Source organism: Fusarium musae, chromosome 3 (assembly GCF_019915245.1).
Source record: "Fusarium musae strain F31 chromosome 3, whole genome shotgun sequence".
Classification (NCBI taxonomy): domain Eukaryota; kingdom Fungi; phylum Ascomycota; class Sordariomycetes; order Hypocreales; family Nectriaceae; genus Fusarium; species Fusarium musae.
The window spans coordinates 2,917,728-2,944,870 of NC_058389.1; the positions used below are offsets into that span (position 1 = coordinate 2,917,728).

At 37.9% G+C, this 27,143-nt stretch overlaps 5 protein-coding genes across 5 annotated transcripts; 1 reads left to right on the plus strand and 4 right to left on the minus strand.

Annotated features, from left to right (window-relative positions):
* Positions 1–906: 906 nt before the first annotated feature.
* On the minus strand, positions 907–1,887 carry J7337_004332 (uncharacterized protein; the record flags this gene model as incomplete). The annotated part of the gene is made up of 1 exon (XM_044822027.1): positions 907–1,887. The coding sequence occupies one exon, from the start codon at positions 1,885–1,887 to the stop codon at positions 907–909; it is 981 nt and encodes a 326-aa protein (XP_044683360.1).
* Positions 1,888–14,796: 12,909 nt separating this feature from the next.
* J7337_004333 (uncharacterized protein) lies at positions 14,797–16,032 on the minus strand (the record flags this gene model as incomplete). Its single annotated transcript, XM_044822028.1, has 1 exon — positions 14,797–16,032. The coding sequence occupies one exon, from the start codon at positions 16,030–16,032 to the stop codon at positions 14,797–14,799; it is 1,236 nt and encodes a 411-aa protein (XP_044683361.1).
* A 509-nt stretch (positions 16,033–16,541) lies between these two features.
* J7337_004334 (uncharacterized protein) lies at positions 16,542–22,499 on the minus strand (the record flags this gene model as incomplete). Its single annotated transcript, XM_044822029.1, has 2 exons — positions 16,542–21,548; positions 21,597–22,499. The coding sequence occupies 2 exons, from the start codon at positions 22,497–22,499 to the stop codon at positions 16,542–16,544; spliced, it is 5,910 nt and encodes a 1,969-aa protein (XP_044683362.1).
* Positions 22,500–23,038: 539 nt separating this feature from the next.
* Positions 23,039–23,896, plus strand: YKT6 (palmitoyltransferase; the record flags this gene model as incomplete). Its single annotated transcript, XM_044822030.1, has 5 exons — positions 23,039–23,059; positions 23,135–23,217; positions 23,295–23,377; positions 23,431–23,796; positions 23,856–23,896. 5 exons carry the CDS (start codon positions 23,039–23,041, stop codon positions 23,894–23,896), a joined length of 594 nt encoding a protein of 197 aa, XP_044683363.1.
* Positions 23,897–24,603: 707 nt separating this feature from the next.
* J7337_004336 (uncharacterized protein) lies at positions 24,604–26,607 on the minus strand (the record flags this gene model as incomplete). The annotated part of the gene is made up of 1 exon (XM_044822031.1): positions 24,604–26,607. The coding sequence occupies one exon, from the start codon at positions 26,605–26,607 to the stop codon at positions 24,604–24,606; it is 2,004 nt and encodes a 667-aa protein (XP_044683364.1).
* Positions 26,608–27,143: the final 536 nt, after the last annotated feature.

Below are 27,143 nucleotides of genomic sequence, written 5' to 3' on the forward strand. Positions count from 1 at the left end.
AAATCTTCAGGGACTAGGTTTCATATGTGAAGGACTTAGTGACAGATCATACTAGAGAGGATATTGCATTTTGGGCCATCCTGAAGAAGCTAATTGGACCGACGAATCAACCTTTTGATGCCTGAAAAGCCTATAGTTGCTCTGCTGGTGAACGTCACTGATGTGATGTGAAATGCATGAGCAGTGCTGACATGTTGAAGACTTGTTTGCTTCCTCGGGAGTAAATCCTAGTGCTATTCGCTTATGACGATGAAGTTTGCGCAGAACAAACCTAAAACTATAACCCCAGTTCTCTCGGGGCCAAACGATTAGAGGGTAATATACAAGAAAAGTTAGGTATTACCGCCTAAGTTACTCTACCGAATGAGTAGAGACGGAGGAAGCCCGGAAGGGTCCACTTTTCCCGGCCGAGACACAAGGGACAACTCTTCATAGTGGCTTGTCTTTACTCTGCAGATACCATCGTTCAACTTTAAGAGTCGGAATAGCTTTTTAAACCAAGTTTGAGGCTTAATTATAGTTTTAATACATATATTGGAATTGGCCAATACACTTCCATCGGTCTCTACAGCGTCACTAGGTGAGTGTATGAAGCATGTCATAAAGCCTCAGCCAGTACCTTCGACACATTTATAGCACTTAAAGAACCTTGGAAGTGTCATATCACATTGCAATAGGGAGAAAAGTAAGATCAATCGTCGTAATAAAATTTATACAAGATATGCAACTGAAAAGCCAGCGCACAATCTATTTACAAACAGAAAGCCATCTGCAAAGATGCAGTTTCATCGCCCTCCACTAGGGAGGAACAAATCCGTTTCTTTTGCTGGCAAAGAAGTGCATGGACACGTCACGGACGTATCGCATGTTGCTTATTCTCCACTGTTTAGAACTCTTTCGAGCTCTTTACAGAGATCGGCGGGCAGCGCGGCGAGCACGGCGGCGCTTGGAAGAGCAGCCGGTCTTGGGGGGAGTGACGGGAGCAGAAGTGGGAGCGGAGGCACCCTCGGAAGGTCGGACAACAGTGGCGAAGGTAGGAGTAGGGGCAGGAGCCTGAGTCTCGGAACCAGCGTTGCCACCAGCGGGCTGGGTAGCAGCAGGGGCCTCAGCGGCGGCGGAGGTGGCAGCAGGAGTCTCGGGAGTAGAGCCAGAGTCGGAACCAGAGCCGGAAGAGGTTCCCTTCCAGACCTCGGGGCCGGGGATGTCGTAGGTGGTGTAAGAACCGTAGAGGTTGAAGACAATGCCCTTGTCAGTGGAGGTGTAACCCTTGTTGAAGTCGAACTTCTCATCAGGGACAGCAGTGCCGGAGCCAGTGACCTCAACCTGAGCGCAAGAGGGGTAGAACTGAGCACCTCGGGCGGGGTTGGAGGCGTAGGCAACATCGGACTCGTGGTGAGCAATGATCTCCTGGCGGACAATGTACTTGCCAGCCTTCAGGGCAGAGGGGAGAGTGAAAGTGGACTTGCCCTTGGCCTTGATGAGCTTGTCAACAGCCCACTCCTTGCCATCGTAACCGTCCTCAGCAATCTTGGTCCAGATAGCACCAGTGCCGTCGCTCTCGGTGTAGGGAGCAATGTAGGTGATGATGGGACCCTTGTGGCTGCCATCAATGATATCATCTCCACGGTTATCGTGGTACCACTCGAAGGTAAGCTCATCACCGGAAGCAGCCTTGACGAACTTGGGAGCGGCCTTGCCACCATTGACGTTGCAGACGAGATCGGGGCTGGTGAGGTCCTTGACGGGAGAGTTGCTGGCGGGAGATCGGATGTAGACGTTGCGTCCATCACCCTGGTCCTCACCGTTGACCCAGAGGCCGTAGACCTGAGCGTGGGCCGAGACGGTGGTGGCCATGGCCAGAGCAGCAGCGGAAGCGGAGAAACGCATCTTGATAGATAGTTATCTGTTTGAGTTGGTGTTGGTTTAAAGAAAGGATTGGATGAAGCGAGAAGTCGCGGAAGTGAAAAAGTTCGAGCTTCGGTGGTTTGTTAGAAAGAATGAAGGTTTGGCACAGCCAAATTGAAAGAAAGTGAAGATAGAAAGAAGAAAGACTGATTTTGCTACGACGAGTGTGGAGAGAAAGAAAAGAAGAGGTATTGGGACGACGAAGGATGTCGACTTATATATCGAATCTCGACGCCTTGCTTGAGCTTGAGATTAGGCCCGCCCTAGATCCAACTATTCCTGTTCCTATCCTGTCCTGTCCTGTCCTGTCCTATTCCTCTCCAAGGCGTAAACTACGGTCAGTCCCACCACAAGGATCGGCTCACTTCAGTCCAGTTGACTTCATCTCGTCAAGAAGCCATGCCATAACCTCAAACATGGTGTGCTGGGACCATGTCCAGCGAGTGACAGTTGAATCTAGATCAGATCAGGGAACAAATCTACCCTCAGGAGAAGGGTCCCTTGCAGTTCAGGCGTCTCGCCTTTGGTGCGTACTCCATAACGATATAGACATTGATAGACGGAAAAATAAGCTCACTTGCAGCAAACGCATAGCGGAAATTGAAACCCTTGGGCCTGGGCTAGCTGGCCTAGCTGGCTTACACTACGCTAGACCCCGGACCTTGCTGTCAAAAAAAAAAGAACCAAGGCGTTACGCTAAACCCCTGCCAAGTTCGGTTTGAGGCTCTATAGGACACTCCCATGATTGGATGAGTGTCTAACGGTGAAACCTAGCCCCTTGGCACCTTTAATATCGGAGCAAATCCCATTGGAGCGATCCCGCCTACGCCTACGCCTACGCCACCGTTCCCGTCCACATCCACGTCCACGTCCACATCCACCGTTCAAGTCTAAAATATCCCAGGCACCGGCGACTCTATTCTTTTCGAGAAGTAGGCGCCGGTAAACGACGGGAATTTCGATTCTCTTCCTCTCCTGTTGTCTTGGCAGATCCGCTTCTTCACCTGAAACCGTAGAATTGCCATCTCCTACTGGGGGAGAATTTTGTATGTGCGACCGAGGTATTTTGGTGTCTAGTTTCAAGGAGTTATGCAAAGATGATATGTAGGTTTTCCTCGGGGAGTTGCATTCTCTTGAAACAAGTCGTGTACGTTTGTACGTTTGTACGATTGAACGATGCGAGGATGGCATCGGACGAGAAATGCAAACGAGAGTGTTTCGACAGGTTTGATGTTTCTTGTCTGTCAGATCAGGACAAACAACGTGCAATCAATTCAAAACGACAAAACGTCAAGACACAGACAAACAAACAAGGCCTTTAAGGAATATCGCATCGATTGGGTTGCGAAAATCATTGTCTGTGGTTCCGACGGCTATACGTGGCTGTGAATCGTCACAAATGACAGTCTGATTAAACTTCAAATTAACTATACTCAGCATTAGGTTTAAGCATAGAACTCGAAGCTTCAAGGTAAATACTAAGCTTGAATAAAGGATGAACTGACCTGGCAAGGGCCTGTCAGAGCTTATCTCCCTGTGCAACGTAGCCCTTGCAACCTCTCTGACACAAGCTGTTTGAGGCGCGGCGCTAAGACAATGCTACCCTACAGATCGCCAATACAACATCGGGAGCGTAATACCATCTGCCATTGCTACTGTAACTACAGGAGGCTCGGGAGAATATTCTAGATAATATTAGAGATATGAATAAATATTATACAGAAATACAATTGATATTGCGTTAATAAAATGTGCAATCAATTGTAACGGGAGAAGGGAATGAAAAATAGCGCTGGTCATAGTGCATAGTATCTGAGTCTATGCTTCATAGAGTAGCATTGTCTGTTTGTGATGCACAAAGTTAATGCTATGCAAAACAAGGTATCACGGCCCGAAAACCCCGTCTCGATAAACGCAATTCGGAATGACGAACCGCAGAGCCGCTCTCCTTTCGAGAACCAACCCGCCGGCTCTGCTGGGGAAACCACTCAATCCGATACACATCCCAGTATCCCTAGATTAGAGTGTCACCCTAGAGTTCAAAGTCCATATTTCCAGGATAAGGCCAACTGCAAATATATAGATTTCTATTATGTATAACTATTAAACCAGTAGTACTATATAATTAAGAGGGATTATATAAGCCTATAAATAGTTTAACTTAAATAAGCCTTAAATATTAAGAATACTAATTATATAACTAAAGGAAGACTAAAAAAAAGGTAATAAAATACTAGAAGTTAAATAAAATAAGAAATATATAAAATTTAATTCTTAAGTATTTATTAGCTATATTTACCTTTAATTTATATTCCTTATATTACTTTATATTACCTTATAACCTAATCTAATCTATTATTAACTTACTAAGCTAGCTTTAGCTTACTAATATTTATAGTTTTTCCTTTAATACTAAAACCTTTATTTTATAATTTATTTTTTTACCTCTCTTTTCCCTTTTACTTTCTTTCCTTTACCTTATAATAGCCTTTAATTCTTATAATATAATATTTATATTATTAATTTAATTACTTTAACTATATATTTTAACTCTATAAACTATACCTAGTATTAGCTATTACTACTACTTAATCTAATAGCTATAATAAAAGCTTATTACTCTATTAATAAGTCTTAATCTTACTTTAAGTAATTAGCTAGGTCTTTTAAGGCCTTTAATTTACTTATAATAGTTAGTATAATAAATATATTTTATATATTTAAGAGCCTTATAATATAATTAAAGATTATAAAATTAACTTATTATATTAGTATTAATTTATTAATATATAGTAAGTCTTTATTTATAATATTTAAATACTAAAAGAAAATATATAAATTAAGGATATTATTAATATTAAGATTATTAATATTAATTAGATTACTATTTATATAGGTATTAACTGCTATAATAGGATAGTTATAGCTATTAATATTAATTATATAATATAGTATCTTTAGATAGTCTTTATAGTTTCTAGCTTATTTAGAATTAGGCCTTTAGGGTTAAAGCTTTAATATTAATTACTTTAATTAAGTAATAATAAAGAAGGCCTTTAGCTTACTAAGGTTAAAGAAAATATCTTTTTATACTTATAGATTAAAGTTACTTATTTAGTTAGATTATAAGGTTAAAGGCAGTATTATATAACCTTAAAACTTATTTTTAAAGTTATTATATTTTTTAGTATTATATATAATGCCTTATATATAATATACTAAAAAATAAGTATTATATTATATTATTTTTATTATAAGACCTTATTAGCTATACCTTATATATTACTATAAAGATATTTTATCTTTTTAATAAAATTTAGTTTAATAATTAAAAGTCTTAAAGCTATATTTCTTAAAAATAGCTATAATTATAAGAAAGAAAAGTAAATTACTAAAATAAACTTTAAGTACTACTTCTTATATATAGTATAATATCTTATAATATAAATATAAAGTCTTACTTACTTAATAACCTTAATAACTAGGATTCTTTTAAATAGTTATATATTATAAAAATAACTATAAAAAGGGTATATAAACTAGGCTAACTTTTAAACTTAATATATTTTATAAATCTATAAATTAAAAAGCTATAAAAACTTAAGATTAAAGATTACTAAGTAATACTATATATTAAATTACTTTTAAATAGCTTAAGTATTAAATATAAAGAATAATATATAAATAGATATAGTAACTTACTTTTTATATAATAAAAGGCCTATAAGGCTAAAATAAATATCTATTATATAAACTTTAATTAATATAATAAATAAATAGATAGTATTTATAATATATTAAATTAAATAATTAAGAAAATAAGCCTTTATTTTATTAAAATATATTTACTTATTATAAATAAATTAAGTAAATATAATAATATATTATAATTCTTTTTTAATTTAAAAGCTATATATAGTATTAATAATACTATAAGAAGGAAATAAGCCTAAAAATACTATTTTAAAGTATTAAAAGGCACTTTAAACCCTAGAATTAACTAAAAAGAGTAAATTATAAAATAAGAAATAGTAATCTAAGTTAAAAAGCTTAAAGGTATTACTAAAGCTTAATATTTAAATATCTAGTTTAAAAACCTATAATAGGCTCTAGATTAATATTTTAAGATTTTCTTATAAATTAAATAAAATTAAAATAAAAAGGAAATTAAAAATAAATTCTATTTTCTATTAAACTTCTTTATATAGTTTAAATAAGAAATTTAAGATAGTAAAAAAAAAAGTAATAGATTATAAATTAATTAAGTTATAAAAAGGAGCTTTAGACTAATATTTAAAGCCTTAAACTTAAAAAATTAAAGCTTATTATTAAGAAATAAGAAATAAAGTAGGTTAGCTATTAATAAATTTAAAGAAAGCTTAATAAAGTAAGCCTAGCTAAGTATTAAGACTTTAAAAAGATATATATTATATAAGAAAAGTTATAAATATTTTAATAATATATTATATTAAGTAGCTTTCCTTAAATTAGTATTTAAAAAGTTCTAGCTAAATTAAAAATAGCTAGATTTATTTAAATAATACTTAAAAAGAAATAAAAAGATTAAAAAACTATATTAAAGACTTTAAATTAAAAATAAAGCCTTAAAAAAGAGGTTAAGTTAACTATCTTTAATAAGGCCTTTAATTTTAAAAAAGGCAATTACTTTCCTAACCTTAAATAGTAAATACTTATTATATAACTTATTTATCCTAGACTCTAGAACTATAATCTATATATTTAATAACTTAAAATAATTTAAGTTAATAAAAACTATATAATATAAAGAAAAAGTATTTATAAAGTCTAAATAGCTACTAATACTTAAATATAAAGATATAAAAGTCTAAGTTATAAACTTATAAAATAAGCTTTAAATAATAATTTTAAATTATATAACTTATTACTTAAAAATAAGTATTAACTTAATATTACTATAAAAATTATAATAAATAGGGTATTAGTAAAACTAATAAAATAAAGCTAATATATTAAGATATATAAATAGCTAAGTATTATATAAGCTTAAATAAAAATATAATTAATATATACTTAATTACTTTATTAAAATAAGTAAATAAGCTTTATTTACTATAAAGCACTTATATTATAATTCCTAGATTATAAATAAGCCTAATAAAGCTCTAGCTAAGATATAGTATTACTAATTAAGATATTTAAGATTAAAGAGCCTAGAATACTTAATAAACTATACCTTTAAAGCTAAAATTAAAGGTTTAATAATAGTAAAATATAATATATATAAGTTAGCTAAGTTAAAGTATTAAAAGTACTATAAACCTTAAAAATAACCCTTAAAAGCTAAAAAAAGAGTTTTAATAGATTTTTATAACTATCTAGTTAGAATTAATAGTTATATATTATATATAATTATTATAAACTACTATTTAAGAATATATTAAAACTATTATTTTATAAACTACTATAATAATAATTTACTAATAATATTTAAGTATTTTATTTAAATACTTAAGATAATATATAAAGTTAAACTATAAGTTATAGAGATAGATAATAAGCTTTAAAAGGGGTATTTAACTTATATATAGTTTTTAAAAAAGGGGATTAAAGTAAATAAAAGTATATTAAGAACTTAATAATAAAATAGCTTTAAAAAGCATTTTAAAAAGGTAATAAAAAAAAAAGTAAAACTATTAATAATTAATAGTAATTTCCTTTTAAGTCTTTAGCTTAAAATAGTAAAAATAGTAATATATATTTTAAATTAAATATTAAAGTAATACCTAAAGTAAAAAACCTTATATAAAAGCTTTTTTTTAAATATTCTAATTATAAAAAAAGGTAATTAACTTTAAATTAGTTATATAAAAAGTATTAAATATAAAGTATTCTTATTAATAAAAGAAATATAAAAAAAAAAAAAGTACCTTTAATTAAAAATAAGTTTAAAAATATAAATAGGATATCTAGTTAAATATAATTCTTTAAATATTTTTAAAGTATAAAACCTTATTATAAATAAGGTTTATATAATTTAAGATATTATTTTTAATAAAAAGGAATTCTTTAGTATTAATAAAATATAAATAAAGGATACTATTAAAAAATAGACTTTTAAAGAATTATAATAGTAATTATAAGCTTTTTTAAGCTTTAAGTAAATTAATTAAATAATAGACCTAATTTAAAGTATTAATAAGAAAGAAATATAAAAAATATACTTTAAAAGCTTAATTAAAAACTTACTTACTTAAAAAATAAAGTTAAAAGATAAAGAAAATATAATACTAATAAAGTATACTTAAGTAAGATTTAAATTACTTTTAATATTACTAAAAAGCCTACTTTTAAGCTTCTTTATTAAATTAGGAATTTAAATAAGTTAAAGTATAAAAGCTAGAAAAGTAATAGAAAAAGATCTTTATATACTAAACTAAGCTTTTAGTACTAGTTTAATAGCTACTTTTATTATAAAGAAAGAAAGGAAGCTAATAACTAAAGTAATAAGAAATAAATATATTAGTAAAAAACTAAAGCCTAGGTATAAGATATAAATAACTTAAATAAGCTTCTCTTTTAATAGATAAAAATATTATAAAAAAAATCTACTTTTAGCTTTAAGTTCTTATAGTAATCTATTAAAATATAAGTTAGAAATAGAATTTAAAAAAGTATAAAAAGATTACTTAGAGAGTTATAAGTAAATAGGATCTTAAATTAAGATTATAAAATGTAATTTATATATTAATAACTTAAAAATACTTAATTATATATAAGTATTTATTTATAAATTTAATAAATATAACTACTTATAAAAATATAAAGCAAGACTTATTATTTAAAGAGATTAATAAATAAGATTAATTACTAATAAAATATATACTATAACCTTTATTAAAAAGTTATTTAGAACGTTACTTATAATTACTATAAAGTATAATTTTAAGCTAATATAATATAATATAGTTAATATATTTATAAATATAAAACTGCTAAGTAATATATTTATAAAATTACCTTTAGGCTTTAGAAAGAGTAAAAAAGAAGACTAAATATTATTTTTATATAAGGCATTATATAGATTATAAAATATATTACTTTTATAGTAAAAGGAGCTTAAAAATATACTATAAACCTTAAACTATAAGCTAGTATTAAATAAAAGCTACTATTACTAAAAAAGAAACCTACTAATTATTTTCTATATAGATAATATAGTCTTTATATTTAAAAAAAAAAATAAAAAATCTATATTATAACTTATATAATCTTTTTAAAAGAAATATAAATTAACTAAAGGAAATAAGTTATAGTAGTTTTTTAGTATATAGGTTATATAAAATTATATATTAAAATAGATTTAAGTAACTTAAACTATATATCTTAAGAAGATATATAAGATATATACTGTAAATACTATAAATACCTTTTTAATAAGAAAAGAAGAACTCTTTCTTAATTAAAGAAAAGTAAATAAATATATAGCTAACTAATATAAAAAGGTAATTAAATTAATTTTATATATAAGTATTATTAGTTAACTAGATATTATATTTATAATCTTAAGACTATCTTAATTTATAAATAATCTAAATAAGATATATATAAAAGCTATTAATTATATACTTAATTACCTATATATAACTTATTTTTATAATTTATAGTTTAGTTTTAAAAGAAAATTTATAGTATATAATAATATATTATTTACTAATAATACCCTTAATTAAAAAAGCTTATAAAGTTATATAATAAAGATCTATAAAAGACTTATAGGATAGTAAATAAATAAGTAAAATATAGTAACTATATTAATAATTAAGGTAAAGCTACTTACTTTCTTATAAGCTATAAAGGAAAGGCTATTTTAATAAAGGCTATTCTAAAGCCTATAAAATAAGCTTTAAAATATTAATTTATATCTTATTTATAATAACTAATAAATAATTTATTTTTTAAAAAGTCTTTTATAAAAGTTAAAGGCTAAACTCTAATATATTAATATTTATAATTATTAATTATAAAAATATATTTAGAAAAAAATAATTTTTTTAAGTTATAAAGTAAGTTTAAAGCTATTAGTAAATATACTTATAAAAGCATTATAAGGTATAAAGCTAAAAAAGAGTTATAAGCTATTTAGCCTTATAAATATTAAAAAATATATTTAAGATTATTAAAATATAGATCTTATAGAAAGATTAATTAAAGAGATCTTAAATAAGTTAGATATTTAATAAATAAATTACTTTTTATTATTTTATAACTCTTTTAAGTTATCTTAAATATAAGATCTCTTTTAATATACTAAATATAAGATCTCTTTTAATATATTAAATATAAGATCTCTTTTAATATTACTTAAAATACCCTAGATTTTATTTATATATTTTAAGCTTTATTTATATATTTTATATTTTAGAATATATAAAGTTACTTTAAAATATAGAAAATATTTTAAAAAGGAAATAAATAATTTAAAATTAATAAATAAAAGCCTAAAAAGTAAAACTTTCCTTTATAAAGAAAATAAAAACTACTAGCTATAATATAAAAAAAGAAAATAAGCTTTACTTAGGTAAAAGCTAAATAGGAATTACTAAATAAAAGGAAAGTATAAGACTAAATACCTTTTAAAATAACCTTAACTATAATATAATACTTATTTTTTTCTTAAAAATTTCCTAAAATATTAATATAATTTAAAATAATAAAATAAGCTATAAAAATACTTACTAATTTTTTAATAAAAAACTTATCTTACTAAATATAATCTAGAAAAAAGAAAGCAGTAAATAATATATTAAGAAAACTATATAATTTAAATTAGCTAAATATAGCTTAAAGTTATAATATATACTACTTATATTAAGTAATAAGAGTTACTAGGGTTATATTACTTATAATAAAAGACCTCTAGCTTAGCCTAATACTTATTAGTACTTTAACTAGTAGTAGTACTATTAAGGTAAGCTAAGTATAGGATATAGTATTACTTAAAGTTACTAAGAAAATTAGAAAATTAGAATATAACTTAAAATAAAAAAATAAAGTACTAAAAGACTTATATTTAATAATTTATTATATTAATAATAATAACTTATACTACTTACTTAATATATTAGACTTTAGTATAAAATAGGTAAAAGGGGGTATTTTTTTTACTAAATATAAGTTAGTAAAGTATTTTAATAATTTAAGGCTTAAAAGGAAAAGTAACTTACTTAATTAAAGGGGATATAAAGAGAGGAGATTTACTATTTAAAGTTAACTAATAAGTATTAAATAAATATTTTAAAGTATAAAAAAATATATAATATAATACTAAAAATAATATAGAAAAATTTAAAAATTTATATTAGGTTTTATAAAAAAAAATAATTAGCTAATATATTATAAAAATAGAAAATAAAGCTTAAAGAGGCAGTTAAGTAATTAAAAAAAAGAGGTATATACTAAATATAATATTAATATTTAAAGAAAAGAAAAAAAGATTAGATTTTATAGTAAAGAAAGGCTTATATATCTTAAAAATAAAAAGCCTATTATTTAAAGTAATTTAAAGATTTATCTATTATTTATAAAACTTATTTATTATTAATATATAATAATAATTTAATTATTAATTAACTATTTAAAAAAGTAAAGAATAATTTAAATTATAATAGGAAGTATTATATAATAAGATATAATTAATAACTTTAAATAATTTCTAGTATATTAATAAAGGGAATCTAGAAAATAGTATTTTAAGCTATTAAAGTATTATAGTAATTCTACTCTAAAGGGGTATATTAAACTAGTAATATTATATAATTAAGAGGGATTATATAAGCCTATAAATAGTTTAACTTAAATAAGCTTTAGATATTAAGAATGCTAATTATATAACTAAAGGAAGACTAAAAGAGAGGTAATAGAATACTAGAAATTAGATAGAATAAGGAATACACGAAATTCAGTTTAATAATAACTATAGGTTAACTAGTTAAAAGTAAAACAATAAACTGCTAATAAAGTTTTCTTATTATATTAAAAAGATAAAATATCTTTATAGTAATATATAAAATATAGCTAATAAGGTCTTATAATAAAAATAATATAATATAATACTTATTTTTTAATATATTATATATAAGGTATTATATATAATATTAAAAAATATAATAACTTTAAAAGTAAGTCTTAAAGTTATATAATATTATTTTTAACTTTATAATTTAATTAAATAAGTAGTTTTAATTTATAAATATAAAAAGATATTTTTTTTAACTTTAGTAAATTAAAGGCCTTTTCTATTATTACCTAATTAAAGTAATTAATATTAAAGCTTTAACTTTAAAAGCCTAATTTTAAATAAACTAGAAACTATAAAAATTATTTAAAGATACTATATTATATAATTAGTATTAATAGCTATAACTATCTTATTATAGTAATTAATACTTATATAAATAGTAATTTAATTAATATTAATAATTTTAATATTAATAATATCTTTAATTTATATACTTTTCTTTAATATTTAAATATTATAAATAAAGACTTACTATATATTAATAAATTAATACTAATATAATAAGTTAATTTTATAATTTTTAATTATATTATAAGGCTTTTAAATATATAAAATATATCTATTATATTAATTATTATAAGTAAATTAAAGGCCTTAAAAGACTTAATTAATTACTTAAGGTAAGATTAAGACTTATTAATAAAGTAATAAGCCTTTATTATAGCTATTAAATTAAGTAATAATAATAGCTAATATTAAGTATAGTTTATAAAGTTAAAATATATAGTTAAAGTAATTAAATTAATAATATAAATATTATATTATAAGAATTAAAGGCTATTATAAGGTAAAAAAAAGGAAATAAAAAGAAAAAAAGAAGTAAAAAGGTAAATTATAAAATAAAAGTTTTAGTATTAAAGGAAAAACTATAAATATTAATAAGCTAAAGCTAGCTTAGTAAGTTAATAATAGATTAGATTAAGTTATAAGGTAATATAGAGTAATATAAGGAATATAAATTAAGGGTAAATATAGCTAATTAACACTTAGGTTTCTCACTATATATACTCTAGCGATTACTGTCGTTATATGAACATGTTCCTCGAGACCACCCGTATTAGACAGTGATATATTCCTTTCATGGATCAACTCGCTCATTACACAAAGCCTCAACTGAGTATGCGTAGCATACCAACTTGGACTTCTTCCTCTCCGCAGTAGTTTCCCTGGGACGTGACTTGATCTACCCCTGCGTATCTGATGCTTCTTTGCTCCCCATCGAAAGTTCCATTCAACGAGGTTCCTGCCGCTCCAGTGGTACCGAATGCCATGGGGATAGTGCTCTAACCAGAGGGAGGAAGAACGACACTCAAGAGGGAGTTCTGAAGAAGCAGTGGCCCAAGGAACAGCACGAAGACGCGAGCATGTTTGTCGCAGACGGAGAGCTTCCTCTGCAGCGTAAGGATCAAATAGTGCTCTCAGACGCTGATTGATCTTGCTAGACGCTCCAGCAAGTCCACCACTGTCTCTTCCAGCAACCCATTCATGGCGGTTAAAGTAATTCAATCGTGAGGAAAACATCGTCTTGAAACGATGCAATCGCAACATATCCATACAGCCTCCGACAGGGCCAATCAAGTTGTCTAGTAGAAAATGGTACCTGGCCTTGAAACTCTTTCTGTGGTAGTTGATATTTTCCTAGGCCAGTTGATCTGGAGGTACCAGTTTATAAGACAATGGTGGGTCCCATATGTCTATGTCTTCTTCAACTAGCATCCTGGCCGCATACGCGGCGATATTCTTCTGGAAGTTGAGAAGCGTCTCCTTAAATTCCTTTCGCGCACAGCCAGGCATGGCGTTGCGAGCGGGCAATTGATAGCCTCGATGCCCATGACTCTGTACCGCTTCGTCGTGTAGAATGGTGGGTACGCCTGGCAATTTAGCACAAAGGATAAGAAAGTAGGTACTCATAGAAATAGGGCATCTGTGCCCGGTCTGTTATATGCTTCCTTAATGGATCCTCGAGTATCTTCGTTGCTCGGCACTCCCAGAAGTTCTTTGCTTCTCTTGTTGACTGGCTGGATTGTACACCTTCAGTGGTAAAACGAATTGTGATTTTGGCGTCTCAGGGCCAGCTCTTGCCTTTGCGAAACCTTGACCTGATGTAGATGAAGGTGTAGACATCATCATAAACGCCCCGACAGAGTAACCTCGTCTTGGGGCGCGTAGTATCACGACGATATCGTCAATATTTCTCATCCTGCCAAGACAAAAAACCATAGGATCGCTCATATCTTGAATGGCGCTCACAGCGTGGCGAATGTGACCATCCTGCTTCCAGTAGTAATCAAACTTTTAGCCAAATTCCATGGTCGTACGTCGAGTCTACCAGGATCTTGAGCTTTCGGAGTTCGTTGGCCTTGTCCGGGAGCTGGCAGTAAGGAGAAAATTCGTTTCTGGTCTGTCGACAACATCTCAATAGTCCGTTTGCATCTCCGGTTGAAGCTGAAAAGCCCCAGATCATGTCCCTCAACTCAAAGGAAAGGTAAAGTGAACAACTTGCATGCATCGCAGTAACCATTGTTGGTAGATTTGGCTATGTTTGCGAGTTTCGAGATGTGAAAGAGTACAGGGGGTTCAAGGAGCGAGAATCCCCTACTTGTAGTGTATATTAACTGCTACTTCTTGTGGACATGAGTGACTCACTCCGAGAGAGTTTTGGACCAAAAAATGGCTTTGAAGCACTCAAACTTTTATTTAGACCAATTTTTAGTAAACTACTCTAAATTATGACATTATTCCTCCATGATTGCCTAAAGTTGGCCTTCTGCTGAGTGTCCTCCCGATTGGCCTTCCCGACATCCTTGTGCGATCAAATCATGGCTGATAGTTCATCCTTTTAAACCACCTAGCTCTTCATAAGCAGGTATTCTCCAAGTCCCTCTATCCTCCGGCAATACAGCAAGAATCGCCTTATCAATCTTCAGCTTGGTGATGAGTCCAATAATCCAGTACTGCAATTTGATCCCAAAGTTCGTCTTTGGATATGCAATACCGGGGACGAACGACGGCAGTTTTTGAGACTTCTCAACGTATGGTCTCAGAGTATCTTCATACGCCTTGAGAGCTCTGGGGATATCATGGCCATGTCTCGCAATTTCTCCGCTGAGGACACAGGCTCCTATCAAAGCGAGTGTAGTTCCCACACCCGTCAGTGGAGATGGAGCATATCCTGCATCACCTAGTAGAACAACTCTCCCTTTAGACCACGTCTTGGTCTTGATCTGGACGATAGACTGTGCGTAAAAGTCTTCGGTCTCATGCATAGCCTTGATGAGCCTCGGAGCCTGCCATCCTGCATCCTCAAAGATCTCTGCAAAAAGCTTCTTCTGAGCATCAACGTCCTGACTCATGATCTCTTTCAGCTCTTTCACGTGGGACATTGTCATAAGATATGCTTGGCCTCTATCCTTTGAGTGCCAACGCGTTGAGATCACACGGCGGCCTGGGGCGCTGTATACAGTGGCAAGATTCTTGTCGCCTGCTTCCCGTGGCAGATTATAGTAACATCCATTCAGATTGAGGTCGCGCACATGAACAGCTTCAGGGTCATTAGCGAATAGCTTCCGTCGGACTCTCGAGCCTTGACCGTCTGCGGCAATGACAAGATCGTAGCTCTCATCAGCTCCATCCGAAAATCTGACTTTGACCTCATGGCCAACATTCTGAAAGCTCTCAATCGATGTTCCGAAGCGATATTGGGCTCTTTGTCTCGTCGCCTCGTATATGATCTTGCACAAATCTCCTCTCATGACTTCGAACTCACTTGTGAACGACTGTCTCCCTTTCCCCGAATCATTCCTTTCGAGCAGAGCTTTCTGCTTCCCTTGCGAATCAACCCACTGTAGGCCATCTTCATCAACCGCTTTATTTCGGATCTCTTCAAGAATTCCCATGCGCTTCGCAGCTTCGATCCCTTGGCCGCGAATGTCAATCTGTTGACCTCCAGTGCGTAGTGAGGGGAATCTTTCTATAATGGTGCAGGAATGGCCAAGACGGGAGAGCCAGAAAGCAGCAGATGGACCAGCGATGCCACCGCCTGAGATGAGAATCCGAAGTTTCGACATTTAGAAACACGCTATGTCTAAGAGCAAAATGCTATGCCTGGAAACGAAGTGCATGAATACTCGCTAAGATATTCGCTGCGAACACGCTAACAAATGAATGAGATGTGAAAGACTCTGGAGATTGACAACAAACGTTGGATTTGGTCAAGATAATCCGGGTCTCTGTCTATAAATGGCTACTTCGTCAAAATGTAGGTGTCATTGACTCCAAGGATTCAATCCTGGACTAGTCCAGCAACCAGGAATTAAAATGGGACAAGTGTCTGTGCTGAAGCTAGAATAGTTACCACCTTAATAACAGATGAGTTCAAGGCTACTCCGTACTGTAGAGGAAGTTTGATGACAATCCGGTCGTCATAAGCACTCGATTTATAACACGGGAGGCACACCAAACTATTGTTCTCTACTCTTGTTGACTGATGGGTCTACCTGAATTCACTGTAAATCGCTCAATGTATCTGTTGTTGCCGCGTGGTTCGAGTCAACACCCATTCCTAATCTAGCCTTTATCATTTCGACCCAGACGCATCTGCCTTCTTCGACTGCACAGCATCATCCACTGTGGGTGGAGCAGGAATATCGACACCTTCAACACGATATTCAAGACCAGGATATGCATCGCTGACAACAAGAACGTCGAACTTGCGGGCCTGGCCTGCCTGAGCGGGAGGGAGCTTGATGGTTGTCTTCACCGTGGGCCGACCACCAGCCTCGAGCTTGCGATTGGGGTTCGTGGTCCAACCCACACGCTTCACTGCAACGACTTCGTCCCTTGTTAAATCGGCCACGATAACGAACCACGATTCAGTTTGTGGTTTAGGGAATTTGGGTGCGTAAATGCGAGCCTCTCGCTCGACAAGCTGGTTGAGACGCTTAAGGCCAATTGTCACTGAGAGTGCTGTGGCTGCAGCGATGGACACCTCGACGTTGGGTAGGATAGATACAGCGAGAGCGAAGCGGTTGTGCTGGCTCGCAGGTACACCAAGCTTCTTAGCAAGTTGCATCGCCTGAGGTCTAGTCAGCGCGCTGATCTTAGAAATTGGTGTATCGTTCTTGATGTCGGGCTCGACCGTAGGTAGGATTGACACTGGTGCATCAGTGGGCCAACGAGCCGACTTGATCGACTGTAGAAGGGCCATCATTTGCAGGCAACTGGACAGATATCCAAGCTCGGTCAGAACATCGATGGATGCCTGTATGACACGGATAGCCTGATCGAGAACACTAGTCTGATCACCAACATAGTCAGTGATTGGAAGATCTATCTGAGACATATGTGCTTGGAGAAGCAGGAAAGCTTTCACGTGGGGATCCCACATAGGGAGCCCAAAGGCATGACCAGGGAATGGCAAATTGTCCGAAAGAGTGTTGTTTATGAGGTCTTCATTATGGCGTACGGGGAGTTCGTCGTACTCGGTAGCGCGGGACATCCATGACAAGACGTCGAGGAATGAGGCTTGAGCTTTCGCATGCTTGACAAGGTGACGGATCGTCTTGTGCGAGAGGTAGTAGTAACTCATGATCTTGCCAAGAGGCGTGGGATCAACGTCGCCATTGGGGAACACCTCAACACATTTAGAGTCAGCAAGCTCGTTTAGTGACTTGCTAACCATCTCAATCATGTATTCATTAGCAAGCTGCTGAGCAGCGATGCTATTGTGCTCCTCAGCAGAAATCTCAAGTCCGTAGTACGACGGATTCTTGTGTAGTCTCCTGAAGAAGAATGTCCATGTAAGATAGTCGAGCGCGTCCTGCTTGGTGACAATGGTCTCAGCCGAGACTTCGGCGCAAAGATGGTTATCCAAAACAGTGTGAAGTGAGGACTCTACTGGGAAGCCAGTGTGAAGGAAGTGCTTGTAAAAGTCCTTCTTGGAATCTTGGGTAAAGATACGTGCAACTCCCGAGTTATCGAACTGAGGACGACCGGCACGACCCAACATTTGCAGAACATCGGTCAAGTCCATGTCTTTGTATGCCTCGATTTTGGCATCGAAGAATTGTGTTCCTTTGACGACAACCAGATGAGCAGGCAAGTTGACACCCCAGGCGAGAGTACTAGTAGCGACCAGGATCTGGATCTTGTTGTTCAAGAACAACTCTTCAGCAAGCTGACGATCCGACTCAACTAGACCAGCGTGATGTAGACCAATTCCAAAGTTGATGGCCTCCTTTAGTGCGTCGTCCTTGATTCGAGCAAGGTTAAGCTGCAAATCTTCTTCGTCCATGTGAAGGAATCGTCGGGGGTTATCTTCCATGCCACAAAAGTTGATGAGATCTTTTGCTGTCAGACGAGTCTGTCTTCGTGAGGGAACGAAAACAATGACAGGCTTGTCAGGACTGTGGTTCTTTACAGCCAAGAAGGTGGGGCGATTCATAGACTGCATCAAAGGACAAAATCCCCTGACTTCTGGGAAGCCATCGATGTATAATTCCAGGGGAACAGGACGAACAGAGTGCTTAAAGTTGAAAAGACCCTCTTTGACACCTAGCCAGTTACCCAGGTCTGTCGCGTTGGCGCACGCGGTTGACATGCCCAGGAGACGGACGGCATTTTTGGTCGAGGAAGCAATGTAGTTCATACGAGACACAATGATTTCGAGAATAGGACCTCGGTCTCCAGCCAGAAGATGAATCTCGTCAATGATGACCAGGCTCACCTGTCGAACGTATCCTCTTGTCTGCCAGGAACGAGAAATACCGTCCCACTTCTCAGGCGTAGTGATGATGATATCAGCGTCCTGGATAGTTCTAGTATCAGGAGTATTGTCACCAGTCAACTCCACCAACTTCAAGCCCAGTGGTCGCGCCAATCTAACACCCCAGTCTTTGACTCGCTCACGGACGAGTGCCTTCATCGGCGCAATATAGACAACCTTGGACTTGGGTCTTTCACGGAAAGCCCACCACATGGCAAGCTCAGCAGCAACAGTCTTGCCGCTACCAGTAGGTGATCCAAGAAGAACATTGGCAGGCGTATGGTAAAGCGTATGGAAGATTTGCGTTTGCATGGGGTTGAAATATTCGAAGCGCTTGGCATAGAGTTCTTCAAGCGCAGGGTTCTTGAGGGCCGAGATGGGTAATGGTTGAAGATTCAGGAGGTCAGTATAGACGCTTTCAGTGTCTGGGCGGATGAGATGCTGGAAAGAGACTGGGGTAACGGTCTCAGCTCCCAGCCATCTGTCTGAGACGGCTCGGACATATATCTGGCTAGGCAAGGGGTCTGAAAGGGGAATTGTGAAGTTCAGCTCATGGTCATCATGTAACTTCCTTCTATTGAGGATAAAAAACTCATGATGGTAGATCTCTGAAGTCTCAGAATTCTCAACCCAGATGTAGAACGATTCTGAGGTGCCGTGGATCTGATCATGCCATCGGAAATCGGGAATCACATAGAGCTTAATACGCAACACATCTCGGTTTAGGGGAGCGATTTCAGCCTCGACGTGAACAGTAGGAAAGTTATTCAAGATCTTGGCGATGTTCTTGCCAGCACTCTGGTTGTGTATCAACCCCCCAATCTCTGCAGGCTCCATGTCTTTCATGGTCTCTATTGTCAAGTTCTCTTTCGCGTCGAGCTGGTTCAGGACCGACTTTGCAAGATCAAACTGATGAAGAGGATGCTGATAGGGCCAGATGCGCTTTTCAATAGACTTTGCCAGAGTTAGAAGCACGAGGCACTGGTGGCCCCATCGGCGATTGAGGGCAAGCATGAAGAGTGCTCGGCAAATACGTCCAGACTGCTGAGCAACGTAATTCATGTCGTTTGAAAGGGCAAAATCTTCTGGCTGGGCTTTCGAGATGTAAGACTGCAGCAAAATATTTGTTTTTGCCTGAGGGGTGTCAATGCCTCCATCAACATCGCATGGAATGATCTCTCGACGTAGATGAGTCAACTCCTTCTCCTCACTATCTCTGGATTGGATGTTGTCAAACTCTCCACTCATACTGATCATCTTTAAAATATCGGCCTCTGTGGCCTGAGGCTGCATCATGGCATTGAAGACCTGAATACTTGTGTGGAGGATATAGTATTGACTGGCAATTCTTCCGATATCCTTGCTGCGCAGCTCGTCTGTCCTTTCATTGTAGATGATCATCTGGCATTGCTGCAAGGTCTTGGCAGCCTGGATAGCAAGCTGACGACGTCTTTGAACTAGGTTTGGATCGTCGCGAATTTCTGACCATTCTATGCCATAAGACATTGGGCTCCTTTGCATGCGCACGAAGAGGTACGAGTATCCGATCCACTGAACAGCATCCGGAATAGAAGTGACAGTTCCGAGTGCAATTTCAGCATTCAGATTGTCGACCAGCTTCGTCGAGAATTTTGATTCAATAGGCTGTTGTTCCGTGACAGCAGTCAGGTAATGGGTGAGCTTGTCGTGAGTTGTGCAGATCATGCCGATACCAGTATCTTCGAATTGAGGGCGACCAGCGCGACCAAAGATCTGCAGTACGTCGAGAATTCCCAGATCAACAAATTTACCATCCTGAGCGCTATAAACCTGAGTTCCTTTGATTACGACTGCTGCGGCAGGCAAGTTGACACCCCATGCTAGAGTGGCGGTACAGCAGAGAACCTTCAGGACACCTTCTCCGAATAGTCTTTCCATCAAGTTTCGGTCAGATCTTGCCATTCCAGCGTGGTGAACACCAATTCCCTTGGATAGGAGCTCACGGATCTCCTTGGACTTGGACTGTTTGATATCACGCGAAGCTTGCTCAAACCCAGGATGATAGCTCGGGTCAAGGAGATCTGCACACATGGCATCGATGGCCTTCTGGTGCAGCATTCGCGCTGTAAGCTGCGTATCTCTTCGTGAGTGAACAAATACCATGACTTGATGATCACGCTCAAGCATCTCTTTGACTTTGTCAAAAGCGACCTGATCAAGATTCTCCTTCGATTGCTTTGTTCCAGCCTTTCCTTTGACGCCGATGAAATGTTGTTCCAAAGGTACAGGGCGGAAGGATGAGTCGAAGTAGAAGAGGCCTGCATATTTGTTGACTTTCAGGAAATCGGCGACATCAACATAATTGGGCAGTGTGGCACTAAGACCAACAATTCGAATGAGAGACTGCGTACTCTCAACCTGCCGTTCTGTTCGAGCCACAAGGGATTCTAGAACAGCACCTCTCTCATCATGAAGCATATGTACCTCGTCGATGATGAGAAGACGGACCTTTTGAACAAGTTCCGTGTCTCCAGTGCCCTTGCGTGTGACGACGTCCCATTTCTCAGGGGTGGTAACGATAATTTGAGTCTGAATGATTTCAGACTTGGTGAGCTGCATATCTCCAGTGTACTCTCGACACTTGATACCAAGCCAAGCCAGGCGCTTGCCTAGCTTCTCTGTAACCTCAGCAGCAAGCGCTTTCATGGGAGCAACATAGACGATTTTGAAGTCATCGGCGTTGACTGCAAATTCGGTGGCTGACGGGTCCTCGAACGGGTTAGGCTCAACATTCTGGGCAATTGTTTGAAGAATGGTAAGCATAGCAGCATCCGTTTTACCCTGGCCATATTAGTAGCTGAGAGTGAATGTTGGGATAAGTGGACTCACAGCACCAGTAGGAGCACAAATCAACATGTTCTCACTAGTCTTATGGGCTACAGGATAGACAAGACTCTGCATGCGGTTAAGCGTCTTGTAGCCCTTAAACGTATTTCGACACAACCCATTGAGTTCCTTGACGGGTATAAGCCGCTGTCCAGGACCCAGGACACCCTTCTTGCCAGCGGGGATAAAGTACTCCTCGTACTTGTCAAACGATAACCGCTCACTACCAACTGGCAGTCCGTATTTCTTGCCGGCGTAGCTTAGAGTGTTTCCAGCGCTATATGCTTTATAGACGTGTGGATACTGGGGTTCCTTTGAGTGTGCTGGCGCAAGACTTGCAGATTTGTGTGCTTGATCTTGGCGACGCAGGTTTTCTTCTCTTTGAGCCTTGGTCAGGAGTCGAGGTTCGCTGGAGCTCCCCTGACTCTGACTGTTGACAGCGGAAACGATCTCATTTCTGTGACCCAGTATCTCGATGATGAAGTCAAAATCATCAAAGCCTACCAAGTCAGTAAGTTGGATCTGAAGTTCATCATCAGAGCGATCAGAGTTGAGGACACTCATGATTTGGCTCTCAAACACATCAGCAGAGAGGCCATTCTTGGCTGCGATGGCTGAGCATCTAATTGCAAACCATTCAGCCCCGTAAACTGCCACAGCTGATCCATCTGGGGCGTCTCCATCAGCGAAATCGCTGCTTAAGGCTTCTTGGTCGTCATCGGAGATAAAGTCCCAGACATCCTGGCCGCTGTTTTCACTGGAATAACCACCAAATTCGTCATCATTGAGGTCGTCTTCACCTGATCCATTCTCCTGAGGAATTTTGAGGTTGGCGATAGCTTCTTGCATAGCTGCAACCTGTTCGCGCCATCGTGCCTCCGCAGCACTGAGTTGCGAGGATGCCATGATGTAATCGAAACTATCCAGATGAGTGTTTTTACGTGTTGCCTATTGGGAAAGTCTTCTGATGCTGTATGAACACAGGAATGTGAGGTGAAAGAGTCGTTACTCTGCTGCCTGTCGTTGTCGGGTGGCAGCCAACGTCTTTTTGATGTAGTCCTTGATCGAAAAGGATTGGTTCATGACGGTGGATTGCTTGTTCTTCGAAGAGTCATACCGCACTGGACCAAACAAATCAGGTACCCCACTAAACAAGCCCCCGCCTAGCCGCCAGTGGGCTGTAATGCTTACAGCCACTAACTGCCCTTGGAAATTCAGCGGCCTAGTCGAAGAGCCCGTCCGCGTCGTGGGGAACATGTGACGCCCCTAAACTCAGTTCTTGTTACGGTGACGGAGGGTTACAACATTCAACCAAACTTCAAATCCTCCCTCTCCTTCAACTCTCTCTCTAATCCTCCAATCCTCCCCTCCCGCTGTCGCCCAACTGCGCGCTCCGCCCTCGATTTATAACCGCCACTTCTCATCACCAACTTGATCCCGCAAACATGAAACTGCATTACATCGGCGTACGCTGTCCCTGTGCCCCTCACCGATCGATCGAGACCTCCGTCCAGTTGGGCTAACAAAGCTGCTGCGACCAGATCCTTCGTAACGAGAGCCAGCCGGCTCATGAGATTGTCGCTGAGAAGGAGCTCAGCAGCTATTCGCGATTCACCCGCAACAAGTCAGTCCTGCCTTATCATTGCGACCGCTATCTCCGTATCCGGACGGTCCATGGACTGACTCGCAAACTTGAAACAGCTATGGCGAATTCATGACCCTATTCGCAAAGACCGTCGCCGAGCGCACCCGCCCTGGACAGCGACAGGATGTTGAGGAGCAAGGTATGCTTGATTCTTCCGTCGAGAAATCACAAGCTTACATGCGCATTATACAGACTACACTTTCCACGCCTACGGCCGAACTGAGGGTGTCTGCGGTATCATCATCTCCGATCACCAGTACCCTGCCCTTGTGGCACATCAGCTTCTTAGCAAGGTTGTCGACGAGTTCCTCTCCAAGAACCCCCGCTCCAGCTGGGCCACCGGCACGCCCGCTCTCTCCATGCCCGAGCTGAAGGAGTACCTCACAAAGTACCAGGACCCCCAGCAGGCCGACAGCATCCTCAAGATTCAGAAGGAGCTTGACGAGACCAAGATCGTTCTCCACAAGACCATCGAGAGTGTGCTACAGCGTGGAGAGAAGATCGACGATCTAGTGGCTAAGAGTGACGGTCTTAGCGCCCAAAGCAAGATGTTTTACCGTATGTCACTGTTCATTCCAAATTTCCCTTCATCGGAAATCAACTGACCCATCCCACAGAGCAAGCCAAGAAGCAGAACTCATGCTGTATTTTGATGTAATGGATCATTTCGTTTTTTTCCGGCGTTGGACCTGGCTTCATTTCAGCATATAAGAGATGTCGGTAGTGAGATTGGTTATTCGTGTGGCGCAGATACTTCCAATCGTTTTGTCCATCATTCGTTCGCAGGGCCATATCTTTACAGCAGCTAGACTTGTCGAAGAGACGGAGAAGAATCTTATCACAGGCAGTACGATCGAAGGCAGATGGGTGCCAAATGGGAATCATTCTTTTTGACATGTTAAAAAAAAAGTCCATAAACTGGATAAGCGTGAAATGCTCTCTTATCACCAAGCCTAATATGATCGAAAGATACACAAAGAAGAATAAAATCTGGGCCTTTGGACCCAGAGTGCTTAAAAGAAATGACAACCCCTTTGCTTTTTGAAGAAGAAGAAACTCCAACGAGATGCTCTAGGGACGAGGCTGCTGTCCCCTGTCTTGCCCATTCATGCTTCTCTGGCGCCTTGCTGTAATCCGTAATCCATAATGTCCAAACATATCCGTCACTGAAAGCGTAGTATACAAAGGAGACAAACGTATAGGAGGGAAAGATACCCTCTGTAGTATGTACAGGGCGGCTCAAACCAGTTGAGTCCGCCATGTTGAGATGCTGCCAGAGCATCATGAAAAGGGTATTGTAGAAATCGTGACCAAGATGAAATCAAACTAAAATGGTGATCCGGTTGTTCGTTATGAAATGCGAGATTAAGATTCCTCGAGAATCACTCTCTCACTCTTGCGGTGTATTTGGTAAGCATCCGGAGAGTGAGTCAACTCCCTCGGGTGCACCAAGGTAGGGGTAGATGACTTGGTCTCAGCTAGACGCTCATCCTTCTCAATCGCGATGTAACCTGGTCCGCTCGGGCTGCCGTTACCTCGATGTCTCAAGCTGGGGTTGCTCTTTAGCGGGTGCAGCATCTTGCGTTGCTGGTGCGAGACGCTGATCTGGCGAGCGATGGAGATCTCAACAGCGTTGCGTAAGGCCTCTTGGGCATCAGCCTCGGGAGCTTGCTTCTTGGGCGAAGCCAATGATGAAGATGGTGAGAATCGCCTCGAGGTTTCGGCGCTGGAGGACGTGATGGAAGCTGGGGGCGAGATCATGTGCCACGAGGGTTCCGAAGGAGAAGAGAGTCTTCCCTTAGCTACCTGAACATCTTTCTCGTCGTCTGTGTGTTCAGGAGATTCAGGAACTGTGCCAGGTGAGGGAGTAAATGGAGACGAATGCTTGGAGTGGGTGTTGGGCGAGATAATGGGCACAGGAGGTGAGGTCTGCTTTGCAGAAGTAACGTTAATCTTATCCGTAGACGCAGCACTGGGACGTCTGTTAAATTTGGAGACAAGTGCAGGCTGGTAATGCGTAGCTTGCGCTGCGAACTTGTTGTGCTGAGATTCTGACCGCGAAATTTGGGCGACTCTTGGTGTGACTGCCTCAGGGGACTCTTCTGAGTGATAATATGATGAGTCCAATAAAGCCGGCGATGTGTTGGCTCGGAACCGAGGTGAAGGCAGAGGTTTTGAGTTATCCTGTGAAACAAACGTTGGGGAGGGCTGTGGCGATGTTGCCCTCCGTGGCCGAAGAGACTCGTCTCGATTCTCGGCGATTGCGTCCTTCACAGACTTCAGATGGTCGAGAGTAGCCTGTCGTCGAGCAAGAAGTGAGGAGGCCGACCCTTGGGGTGGCCGTAAAACACTGTTAAACATGACACTATATCGATCCATCTTGATGCTAGGAATCTCAACATCTAGCAGAGAGTGAGGAATAGCAGGCATCGGAGGCATCGGAGGCGGTGATGAGGGCGGTGGTGCGATTGCTTTTTCTGATCTCTTCTTACTAGAGTCACCTCGAAGGCCCCTTAGCGACATTTTTCGGCCTATACCTCCCGAACCTGGATCCTTCAGCTTCGATTCCTTTGATGCCTTGCGCTGGAGAGCAGGCTTCTCCTTTGTTAGTTTTCCTGGCGAAATAGGTTTCACCTCCGCTGACGTTGGTACCGACCGGGGCACTTCAGCAATCGTCTGCGCGGGTTCTGATATAATTGGTTCAGTTTGAGATCGAATGACGATCGGTTTATGCTTTGGCATTTTCCGTGAACTCTGATCTGCTGGTGCTGAAGTCGGCATTCCAGAAGAACCTAATGATGTAGTAGAAGTATTGACACTCTCCGTCATAGATCGTTGAGGCTTCTCTGGCCGTGTAGCTCGCTTCGACTTTGATCGGAAAAGACCCCATTTACGAGCCTTCTGCTGGGTCTCATCGACTGGCTCTGGCACTGGCTCTGGCATCGGCTCCGGGATGTCGACGACTGCATTCATGGCTCTGTTCTGTGGATTCCAGGGTGCGGGCGCAAAGTCTCCCATTTGTGTTGGACTTCCGATTGCCATACCAACAGCAATAACACCAGACTCACCAGAATCTATCATAGAATCCGGAGTTGAAGTTCGCACCCAAGTCGTTCTCGTCAGTGACGAGGTTCGCGGGCTGTGTTCGGGGGATGGAAGTCGGCCATGGATCGGTATATGAAACGCCGTCACGTTGCCCTTCTTTGAGCTCTTGAGAATGAGTGCAAGATCGTCTCTGGAAACCCGCTTGTCGAATGAATGTTTGGAAAGAGAATGGCTGTCTGTCCAGTCGGCGGTGAAGCTTCCCCTACGACGTTGATATCCGGAGGCGGCCGATACAGTAGCAGCCCGTGACAGATTTGTAGCCATGATTGAAATGTCTCGCGACTGCACGAGGGGGTCGTTTTGTAAAGCGTCTAGAATAGATTGACACACGAACAGTGGGTGAAGCAAAGCAAAGCCCAATGCAGCGCGGGGGCGAGATCTATGCTTGGATTTTGAGGATAAAAGGCCTTTGTTTTGACTGAGTAGTTCCCTGCATCGACAGGGTCTGACACAGAAGATGGTTCACCAAGGACCGACTTTCTCAGGGACCAGGATTCTCTTAAACAAAGCCTGCGATGATTTTTGGACAAGAACTGACCCTCGTCTCACAGGGACCACCCCGCCTTTGACGGAAGCCTATCGTACGAAGCCGTTGATGAGAATCGAGTCGAATGCGGTTAAACGGCCGGCAACAAGCAGGGAACTGGGTCCAAGATGACGATGGAGTGCAAGGATGGAATGTAATAAGCGCAAGAGCAATTTCGATGTCCAAGAGCCGATCCCCGGATTGGTTGCCACGCCTCAGATGAAGCAAAATGAGATATATGCAAGCGGACATGAGAGAGAAGAAACGTCAGCTT